At 37.5% G+C, this 12,044-nt stretch overlaps 1 protein-coding gene across 6 annotated transcripts in view; it reads left to right on the top strand.

The window, feature by feature from the left end:
• PARP4 (poly(ADP-ribose) polymerase family member 4) overlaps positions 1 to 6,356 on the top strand; it is a 71,671-nt gene extending 65,315 nt beyond the window's left edge. For all 6 annotated transcript variants that reach the window (XM_072405249.1, XM_072405223.1, XM_072405241.1 and 3 more), the window contains 5 exons: positions 1,255 to 1,290; positions 2,851 to 2,904; positions 3,978 to 4,080; positions 4,913 to 5,045; positions 5,184 to 6,356. In XM_072405249.1, the coding sequence (XP_072261350.1) occupies positions 1,255 to 1,290; positions 2,851 to 2,904; positions 3,978 to 4,080; positions 4,913 to 5,045; positions 5,184 to 5,355 (498 nt within the window). In that variant the 3' untranslated portion in view covers positions 5,356 to 6,356. The remainder of the gene's footprint in view (positions 1 to 1,254; positions 1,291 to 2,850; positions 2,905 to 3,977; positions 4,081 to 4,912; positions 5,046 to 5,183) is intronic.
• The last annotated feature ends 5,688 nt before the right edge of the window (positions 6,357 to 12,044 follow it).

Below are 12,044 nucleotides of genomic sequence, written 5' to 3'. Positions count from 1 at the left end.
ATTGGCTTCCTCCCAAAAATAAGCTTTAGGCTGTATTAAAGACATATGACCGAGGTAGGGACATCCTTTATAACAGGTCTCAGTAGGCCATCATGGTTACTAAGTATAGGAAAATAACCTAACTTGTATTTTCAACAATAGTTGTGGGCAGCATGATGACTCAGAGGTTAGCACTCTGGCCTTTGCAGCGCATGGTTCTCTGCATGGTTTTCCTCCCAAATCCAAAAAACATGCAGTTAGGTTAATTGGCTTCACCCCAAAATTGGCCTTAGACTGTAATAAAGACACATGACTGAGGTAGGGACATTAGATTGTGAGCTCCTTTGAGGGATAGCTGACATGACTATGGACTTTGTACAGTGCTGTGTAATATGTTGGCACTATATAAATACTGTGTAGTAATAATAATAATGAGTGGTTGGTTAATATTTTGGTATGGTGGGACACCTGTAAGAATGCTAGATTTTCTCCTAAGATAACTGTTGTGGGAAGTGAAAGTCTAGCATCTGTACAGACTTTACACTAAGCTTTCCTCTACTCCACCAGTATATACACAAAAACAAATTTCAAGCTTACTTGTAAAGAAGTGTGAAGTGATTTCCACTGACTAGGCTACTGTTTGAGATTGTATACATGTTCCGAACTTAAAACTAACCAAATGAAAATTAAAAAAAGCTGCGTACACACGTCAGATTTTTCTCGCCCGATAATCGGCATCGGCCAGATATCGGGCGAAAATCTGGCGTGTGTACAGTCGGCGGCGTCCATCATCCGAACGACCGTCCTGGGGGATCCACGGACGATGAACGACGACCGATCCTAATGAAAGGGAAGGGGGAGAGCGTGCAGCAGGGTGCCGCTCCGTCGCTCTCCCCCTCCCCTCTCCATAGAACAGAACGGTGCTGTATGTACAGCACCGTTCCTGCATCGTGTAGTCCTTTGTCGTTGGAAAGGATCGTGAAAGATCCTTTCCAACGACAAAAATGGCAAGTGTGTACACAGCTTTAGTCAGACGAGAGTTTTCGAACTTCAAAAAAGGAAATTTAGGCATCGAGGATCAACCTCCTTCTGGACGCACTTCAAGCAGCCGGAAGGGCACTGACCTTAATCAAATCCCCTCCACTTGCAGTCCAGCCACACAGAGGACAGTCCTGATTTTTTTGGGTCCTGGCTTGTATGTATGTGTTTTAAAAGACTTAGGGTTAGGAGGACAAAGAGCTTTTGTAAAGCATACATTTTTTATTTTATCTGTAGAAAATGAAAAGGAGGAGCATGCGATCTGTAAGAAATGTGAGTATACTGTGCTTTAACTTGGCTTTCAATGTAGTCTGCAGTGTGTGTATTTAATTTTCTTCTGCACTCTAGCATATTGTAGCATCTTCATTCACAATATGTTTATTTTATTGCACTTTAATGTTATTTTATACAGCTTTAGCTATTATCTGTCTGTATTTTCTTATTATGTGTATCACTGACGTATTGTATATACTGACGTATATGAATAATATGAAAGTTTAAGTTAACTGGTGCATCCAGAGAAAAAAATCTTACAGGAAGTGGTTAAGAACATACAAGTTCCACCAGACACCTGCTCGCAACTGAACCCAAAAGCCTGTGGGTAAAGATACTAGCACCACACAGCCTTCAGTGTTGTGGTATTTGGTAAATATCCAGGAATAGTGATTACCACATCCATAGCTTCAACACTTGTCTCTTGACTGGGTGGCCTAAATTGTTTTACATTGTTAAGTGATGGTTTGAGTTTCTTAGATACAAATCTAGTGGAGCAACTAATAAAACCTACTGCTTTGACTCAGTTCCTGCACTGGCTTCAATATATCAATGCATTGTCACCCTTTGGAGGTGCAGATAAACTACAAAATGTTTTTCAAACTAGCAGAAGTGACAATGCCCAAAAAGTATTTTATGTGTATGTGTAAATAATTTTAGGTAAAGATTTGTTACATTAATATCTTGACATTGGATTGACAAAGTCATCCAGCCAGCTTTTTTAATCAAAGTAACAATAGTCAATGAGATTTAAACCTATAGGAATAAGAATTAACATCTACAGAGGCCTACATCAAAAAGTGACAAAACCATGCCTAAAAAACGTGATTTTTTTTTTGGGATCATATTAAAAAAATACAAAACAGCATGTATAACAATGTATAACAATGTATGTTTGGTACAACAAACTTGATACTTGTGTGTTGCTCCTATAATGAGAAAAGTTGATTGATCCTTTCCCATATATTGATCTTAACGCGTTTCACAGTAGATATTGCTTTTTCAGGAGAATAGGAGCTTTAATAAATTGGTATAATTTACAGCTTCTAGGATTTGCCAGCGGCTGTAAAGTAGACTAACTTTACAGCCTACTGTACTGGAGTTGCCTCTACATGGTCCTAACCACAATAAACCAATATCCAGGTCAGTGTTCTCCCAGCCTCTTTTAGCTGGGCTCACCACCCAGCACTTTGCAGTAACCACCCGGCTGTTTTTAGGCGGTTACTCAGAAGTTTCTTCACAATACAGTGGCCGCCACCCGCCTACAATTTCTTCCCACCCAGCGTTTACATTGTTAAGTGAAGGTTTGAGTTTCTTAGATACAAATCTAGTGGAGCAACTAATAAAACCTACCAATTTCAGTGTTGAATACTGCTGGTGATTTTTCTTCTCATAATGTGGAGAAAATCAGAACTTGTTGGTTACAGGATTAACCCTGTCTTGTTTTACAAGATTAAGCACCTAAGATCCTATTATCCTCCAAAATCCAATTTTACCACTTTTAAGGAATGTTTAGTACAAATATGCATATTCATATAGTATATTTTGTGTGCATTTTAGATTTCACGATTGGAAAATCTCTCCTGGTCTTCCTTTTCCCCACTCCAGAGTCAGGTAATGTCTCTCTCACCTAATCGTTTCATAAAGCAGTATCTGTATTAGGCTAAGTCTACATAGACTGTTTCCCCATTGAACGGAGCATTTAAACACCCATGTTCTCTTTTTATGTATTCCAATGGGCTAGTCCACACAGGGTGTTTTCTTGATGAACTGTAAAGAAAATGCATCCCACAGAAGGTGTTAAAATGCCCATGGCCTTCCAAATGTTCAAAAATGCATACAAATGCCCATAAATGCTTCATTGACATGGACCAGCTGTATGGGCATTTTTCATGGGCAATCAGTGTATACTTGGTCTTATATAAACATTGATCAAGAAAAAGAGAGAATTGCAATATCGGTTCAGAATACATTTTACCTCAATTATTACTTCTGGTCAGCATTAGGCAGGGTAGATGCACAAACGATTGTAGAGAAAGTGAAGGGGGAGAGAGCACAGCGGGGTGTCGTTCTCCCTCTTCCCTTCTCTATAGAGCATAACGGTGCTGTATGTAGAGCGCTCATTCATGCATTGTGCAGTCTTTTGTCGTTGTAAAGGATAATTTCCAAGGACAATTATTGCACGTGTGTACATGGTTGTGGGATCTGTCACCTAAACCAGATATTGTAGGCACCTTTAGAGAAATAGAAATGTGGAGCCTAACTTGTCAAGGCCAATGGCCATCATGCTATGGCTACTAGAGTTTAAAAAAGGGGCAAATGGGGCACACATAAAAGGCAATGATTGTAATACATAATTTGTATATATACTGTGTATTTATATATTAAGGGATAGCTGTTTATTCAGAGCCGCAAGGAAATCGGAGATGGATATCTTATCATCTTTGCCAAATATCAGTGATGCAAATTTCTGGAAAAGGATTGGGAGAAAGGGAGATGATATAAGCAATATGCACAATCATTGCTGTTTTGCGGGGACTATAGACCACATTTTTGTGGTGGTCCTGCATCAGTGCAATATTTTTACTGTATCAGCCAAAAGCTGGTGGCCTGGATACCCAGCACCAATACTTCTGTTTAGCCCAGTAAGACCAATTAAGCATTTCAACATTATTTCTCCACTTTAGGAAGGATATTGGATGCTGACTCCACAGCTTGGACAGTTGTTAAAAATTAACGTTGAATATTTTTGTGACCATTTTCTCAAAGAAAAAGGCATCTCCTCTCTGGGTAAGTTATGAGCTGTATATTCACCTAAGGTTGTGTATAGTGGTAGCTGTATCTGTATAGAGGTTTGCTGGATCACCCAGCTTCACTGATGAAAGTGTATCTTCTCCAATCTTAAGAGAGTTTTAATAAATCAGGCTCATTGAAGGTTAAGTTATTTGGACTTGGTTTTTGTTTTAATATTTTTTCAACAAAATAAAAAAAAAGTAAAACAATAATTTGACAACAATAAAAGACACAGAAACAAAACTAAAAATTAACATTAGATGTAAGAACCTTTTATTTAAAAAAAAAATAAATATATATATATATCTTTTATTTCCAAGCAAATTTTGCCTAAGCATCTCAGTGAACTAACAGAAGTTTAACTAAAGGCTAAAAGTATATAAAATATTACATTCTAACAGTTTATATTCTCCTTTTGGTTTCAATTGTTTTTATTGTGTTTTATTGGGTACAAGCAGAAAAATGTCACATGATCATATTCTCCTTTTCAGAGTTAGCTCTTTAAGTTCCTTTTTCACATATTCTTCTCTTTTTAGCTCAACTAACAAAAAAACTTGCTTCATCTCCTATTGGAGTCCAAAGTATCACTGAGAGGCAGTATACCTAAAAGGAAAAACTTTTACTATACTGTGTCATAGTACTCCCCCTGTCTGAGTGCTGTTGTACAGAGGATTGCAAGGAGGCTGATGCCAGTCAAATAGAGATAGTTACACTAGATACATTCAAAACATACATTTAATTGTTCCTAACACAAAATGCATAGGATGTTGTCCTTTATATCTGTCAGGAAGTTTAAGCTTAAAAAATATACCTCTTTTTGTTTTTAAAGGTTTAAGAGGAAAAGAAGAGGTCTTGAAACTAATTGCCACGCTCCTTGTACTGCAAACTATCCGTTCTTTTAATCTTCTGAGTGGTATTACATTTAAGAATTTAATGAAACTGGATCAGTGTGACTCCACAAGGTATGACTCTCTGTAACAGCAATAAAATGTTGAATATTTCAAAATGCAACATAGAAATTGTTTATTTACAGGAGCATGTGATGTAAAGTTATTAGCCATGTCATTGGTGATTAATGCATATCTTTTATTTCTTTACAGTGAAGCATATCCTGCTATTGTAAACGCTGTGAACTGGGCAGTGAAAATCGACAGACAGCACTCCGGCATCTGCAGCCGACTGGGTTTGGGCAGGGACTGGGAACATGCCACTCGCCAGTTGCTAGACATAGATACTCCATCACCTGACCTCGCCATGGTCCTGGGTTATTAATGCCCATCATGTTATTACAGTTGTTTGAATACTATTGTGAGTTTAAGTGATTTAATAAATTTTGCGATTTACAATGTCTTATAGAAACAAAAAGTAGTGCATGAAGCCTAGCAATTACAACTTTATATAGCTAGATGAAATACCTTAGTAGAAAGGCAAAGTAATTGTGTGTCTATGTGTTAAAGTGCCTTACGTATGGTGCCTTGTAATGTGTGCCTTGTATTTACCTGTGTATTTTGTCAACGCTGTTTGGCATGAAATGTCATGGTCCGCACATTTGTTAGGCTGTTAACTAAAAATGAAAAACAACAACATTCATTTTGGGTTCCACATTCAGTTTCAAATATTTGGTCTAGCCATCTCCCACATTTTTGCAATTTTTATTTTTAAACTAAAGTGAAGTCAAGGCACCAGACTGCACAAAGTGACAATGTCTCAATAGACTCTATTTAAAATGAAATAATAATGCATTAATATGCATTGTGCGCAGCCTACTCATGCCTGTTACGTTATTATATAGGCATTGCTTCAATGCACCAGACTGCTCCTACTCCTTTATGTCTGTAACCTGGAGATCTAGAAATACACCTTCTTAAACAATGCTACTTATGTATAATACTAAGGATTAATGTTTATCACAGCCACCAATCATATTCACACACCCAAAAATTTAAACATTTGGTGATACCAAGAGCATAAAGAGAAATTATCATAAACGTCTTTTAATATCAGGTTGCATTATCTGCAACAGGCAGTGTATGAATGTGTAAGGTAGACATGTAATGCATAAGACATTGACAAGTTTCCTGTTACCCAAAATCATAATCTTTCCTCTTCTTGTTATTCAACAAAACATAGTAGTCTGAACCCATTTATTACCAGATTTAGAAAAATTGTTTTGTGTTTGTTTTTTTTTACTGACAATGTTTGCTTTGTGTTCTTTCTTAGCTGACAATCATTCTGAATTTCAAAGTCTAAATAAATATTGTCCTTAATGGCAAGTATGCTGTCAAAGTATTGTCATAAATCATTTCCATCATTTCATTATTATTATTTTATTATTATTATTAAACAGGATTTATATAGCGCCAACATATTACGCAGCGCTGTACATTAAATAGGGATTGCAAATGACAGACTAATACAGACAGTGATACAGGAGGAGAGGACCCTGCCCCGAAGAGCTTACAATCTAGTAGATATTATATTATCATTTATGTTTGTTTTAACATTATTTTTACATTTTTTGGCAGAAGAGAAAAGTTTCTGCATTGAATAGTAATGAAAATATAAATCCTTTTTCCAACCCCTTGAAATCCCCTTTTAATACTGAAACGTCTAGCATAGTATGAATCATCATGTATCTCAGGATACAATTTAAAACATGGATAATGCAAACATTTTTAGTTCTGGATAAACAAGAGCAGTGGTCATTTAAAGTGGAACTATACCCTTACCTCTAAAAATTGTGATGAGTCAGGGCCTTTATTGCAGAACAGACATCACCTGTTCCTATTGTAAACATGAACCTGCCTGATCACAGATTTTTTTTCCAGAACTTTAGTTCCGCTTTCAATCATGGCCTGATAAATGTAAACCAGCATCTGCAACCAGCAGGTTCCACATGCAGAGTCTTGTAAATGCATGGCAGAGGGAGCCAGTAAATGCCAAGTGGCAGCAATTAAAGGGTGCTAGAGTTCGATCCATGGCAGTGTATTTTAGGCACCAGATGGGTTGATCTCCTTCCTGGTGGTTCCTGCAATTTACCAGCTGTGACAGTAGAGGAACAGTGAGGGACATAGATTTTCTTTAAACGTAAGTAACTTCTGAACATCCCAATCTTGACACCAACAATGGGGCACAATGATACGCTATTCTTCTACTTCATAAACAATGAGATATTCTTCTTTCCATAGGTTTACACACAAGGCACTACCCTTCCAGCCAACCTCAATGATGGGACAATCATTCTCCCCCTTACACTGGGGTCACTGACTGCCGACTGCCATTGCTTTGAATGATGCTAAACCATATTTTTACTTACACTGGTGCTGGCCACAGTCCATCATTCCAATTAGTCAATGAACTTGCTCTTTGTTTAAAATATTGAGGACCCTTGCAGTAGGGAAATCCTTAGAAACCCTTGTTCTGGGTAGATTTATATTTACTGTCACATGAAACATTAGGGGATCTCTACAAAATAAAGGAAAGCTCCTATTAGTCATCACCAAATAAATTGTCCCCATCTGAAGTTATCCTTATTCCAGTGCAAACTACACATTTTACATTTTTCCATTTAGTCACCAGGACAAAAAATAGAATTGTCTCCCCATCAATAAAGAACCTGACAGAGAATGTAACCCTTCACCACTCTAGCTAAGCCTACAAAGTGGCTTTAAATACACTTATATCACAGTGCCATCTTGTGGAAAAAATAGGTAAGCATCATTGTTCTGGGGCATGAGTAATATTATAAATGTATCTATTATCTGCTTAATGCATAAAACTTGCTATGTATAGTTAGACAGATATTAACATATCTTTAATAATCAGCAACCAGTGCTCAAATGATCTCACCTTCCTAGGCTGGCATTTAAGTAAAACAATTTGAGCAGGAAACCACCAAAGTTATATGATTTGCTAATGTGTGTAAATTTTAATGATAGGTCACCTTTATAGGGGACACAATGTACTAACCATTTCAAGACTAGGGCTTCTCTATCCACATGATATAAATTGGCAATTTTAAAATTTCAATAATGTGACGTGATTTTGCAATAGGTTTGTCATTATGTAGGATAAAAAAGTAATACATACTGTATATGTCATTGTTTGGAGTAAAGTAATATGGACCTTGAGACTATAAAGAATGACTTAAAACATAAATTACACAAAAATAACATAAGGGTACCATAGCCCAATACATGAATGGAGGCACAAAGAGATAACTTAAAGTACAATAAAAATGTTGAAGAAAAATGTGGTATTATTATTAAGCCAATGGCCCAAACCAAATTTTAACATATACATGTGATAGCTTCATTATCAATAAACAAGCAAAAATAAAGTAACATTATCTAAGCCATTATCCCTCTACATTACCATGCACATGCCATGTACATGCCATGCGCATAAAAGTATTGAAGAAAGGGAAAAAATCAGACTTTAGATGAATAAAAAGTGGTATACACTTTATGGGATTGGATCCAATATAACCAAATATTCTGGAATGTTTCCCCAGTCCAACAAACATTGGCAGTGAGCCCTTCCATTAAAACATAATCTCATTTATCCTGCAAAACCATGTATTGAGGAGCAATACAGTAGGGATGCAATGTTACTAACAGGTATTTGTGTCCCAATATATAATTTTTTCTAACAATGTTGGTCTAAGAAAGGAACAAAAAAAAACTGTTAACAATATAAATCAAGCAATATTAGGAATGTACCATGTGGATTGGTCAAAAGGCTTAAAATTTTCCATTAGTTGTGCACATGTAAAGGTATGCTGAATAAAGGGATACCATTTGGATAAAAATGTATCCATATGTTTGTCATCCTCCGTTTCTGCTTCAATTATTTATTTGAAGAACACAAATTTTAAGGCATTAACAAACAATGTCATGTTTTGGTGGTAGTGTGTCATTCCACACCACAAGTAAAGCTCGTCTCGCTGCCAGGAGACAGACTGAAATCCTCCTCTTATACCTGCATCACAAGCAATATCAGGGAGTTCATCCCAGCAGCCGAACAAACACAATACAGAGTTGGCAGGAATAAAACAAAACCTTTAACCGAATAGATGCATTGTAACACCCTCTGCCATGTGTAATCAGAGGACATTTTCCTAAATGTGCCTAAATCAGTGTTGCTGATAATATTTTACATTTTTGGCTAGTAAAGTCTAGACTTCTCCCAGTCATCGCTCCTTCACCAGGTTTGAGACCCGGCTTTTTGACACTAGGCCCTGAATTTCGCCCCAGAATTCTTTGGTAGTCTTCAGATTTTATAATACCATACAGTCAAGAGTTTGCATTAGATGGAAGGATAATAAGCCACAACTCAAGGAACCCTGGCAACCTTTGGAGGAATCCTAGGTTGAGAATGGCTGGTATATTACTTCACAAAAAAAAGCAAGTAAACCAAAAATTTAACCTGACCAGTAAAATTTTCAAGCAGTCAGGTTTACAAAAAATACCAAGCATGCCTCCTTTATTATGGCATTAAAAAAATAACACAATTACTTAGATTAATTCCAAAAACATGCAGTTAGGGTTAAGGGCTTTCCACTAAAATGACCTTGGGCTGTAGTAATGACATATGACTATGGGGGGACATTAGATTGTGAGCTCCTTTGAGGGACAGCTAGTGACATGACTATGGACTTTGTAAAGCGCTGTGTAATATGGCGGCGCCATATAAATACTGGATAATAAGAAATAAGAGATTATTAGATTAGTGGTTCAGTACAATCCAACCATAATGTAAGCTAGGAATCCATAAATACATACAAAAATGATCTGAGCACCTTTAGTAAAGAGGATCTGGCAGCAGGCATCGTCAGGTGTCATGTATATTGCTATGGAGATAGGCCAGGTAGGCAGATGATGGTGCAGGTGGGTTCTGCAGGTGTCATATAACTCATAGGTTGTCTGCAGCATTCTACTGAGATCACTTAAGCAACCATAGCAGGAAACTGATATCTCATGTACATGGATACATCTAATACAGCACTTACTACCGTAGCTGTTTCTAATACTCATCAAGTGTTTAATTGTGCCATAGATCAGAGTACCTTACACTAGTATAGAAATTATACACATACATTTACTTTGTGTTTTAGTTTTTTATCTAGTCCTACTGGATGTTTTAGATCAGGAGGAACCACCTTGTCTGGCTTTGTTTGCTTAGACCAGAACTATACAGTTTAAACTGTATAAATAGGAATATGCATGGTAGGAGCTGTTTTTATTTGTAGCTAAGTGTTTATTGCAGAACTATTGTAAAAAAATAACTAAATAATAAAGAAATAAAAATTCCTTCGATCTAAGTAATTTATTTCTACCACTAGATGTCCCTATTCTTCTGGGTTAAATGATGGGCAGCACCCACTTCTTCTAAAACCATGTTGTCATGGGCCTGCCCCACTAGGACTAAATAGTGAAAGGAGAAGCAGCACCGTAATGAGGCCATCTCTATATCACATTGCATTTCTCTTACACTCTGAGCTCTTTTGTACAGGGATGGCAAGGGACTGATGCCAATTTAAATTTACCGACTTACACTGCTTGCATTAAAAAAAAGTATATCTATTGATGTACAAATGAATGCTGATTTGCACTGATGTCCATCTTTTAAGCTACATACACATGTGCAATCATTGTTGTTGGAAAGGATCTTCCACAATCCTTTCCCAAGACTTAGGACTGAACGATGCATGAACGATGCTGTACATAAAGCACTGTTCTGCTCTATGGGGAGGGGAGGGGGAGAACGACAAAGCGGCACCCTGCTGCGCGCTCTCCCCCTTCACTTGCATTAGGATGGTCCATCGTCTGTGGATCCGCCAGGACGGTCGTTCGGGCGATGGAGGACAGGCACTGTACCTATGCCAGATTCTTCTCCGATATCGCCCTGAGATGATTATCAGGCTAGAACCATCAGACGTGTGTACCCAGCTTTACACCTAGATTTTCACAATGAATAATTTGCTTAAATTATTGTATATAGGCTAGCCTGAACTAAGGTCAACACATTTCAAACACAGTTTTTCTATTTGCTATCTGTGCCACAGCGGGTTCATGAACAACTAATTGGAAACAACAACTGTTTACTCCTATGGAGGAAAGCACAGCAGGGGGGCTCTCATTTGTCCTCCCCTCTCCATTAAACAGATCGGAACTGTGTGTACAGCACTTATTCATTCATTTCTGGAAATGATCACAAAAGATCAGGGTGACATATCACTGTTGTTACATAGATGTGTTCTGGATTGTAACTAGTTCTATGGAGACAGTCATCTGATGTCCATCTGATGTCTGTATTATGCTTTGGATGAGGAAGATGGGGGTTTGACTGATTACTAATTTGCTGAAATGTAAATTCATTTTCAGAGTGTTAGGACAGCTGTTAGATCCCAGGGCTGCAACCCAAATTATAGAAGTAGAGCTAGTTACAATCCAGAGCACATCTATGTAACAACAGTGATGTTGCACCCAATATTAGTACTGCATGCAAAGGTCAGACTTCAGTTTCACAATGCCGCCTTTATTATGGCAGACAGCACATCTGACTTTTTGAGCATACAATCTACAGCAGGTTCTAGGGGTTCCCTGAGCGGTAAGCAATTTGTGCCACTCATGTCAGTTTAAATGACACTAATCTTTGTTGGCTATCTATAAGGGTGACATTCTTTCTGCTGACCAGCAATGTAAGAGGCATTCATCCCACTGACCACCACACTAATGTACTGTGAGCTGTGGATATAATTACAGAAGGAGTTCCCAAAGATCCCAAAGAAAATTATTTAAAAGGCTTGCTAATATAAAAAAAAGATCAAAAAACTGATCCAAGGGGTAGAGAACAAGAGGCAAGGGAGTCAGTAACCTGTGTACCAGGTAGAAGGTTGGTATCTGAATAGGTTGATCTAAATCAGATTATATGTTTCCTGGAAGAGGTGAGTTTTTATA

This window comes from Pyxicephalus adspersus, chromosome 1, assembly GCF_032062135.1.
Source record: "Pyxicephalus adspersus chromosome 1, UCB_Pads_2.0, whole genome shotgun sequence".
Classification (NCBI taxonomy): domain Eukaryota; kingdom Metazoa; phylum Chordata; class Amphibia; order Anura; family Pyxicephalidae; genus Pyxicephalus; species Pyxicephalus adspersus.
Note: the sequence above shows the minus strand (reverse complement) of the source record. Positions and strands in the feature narration are given on the sequence as shown.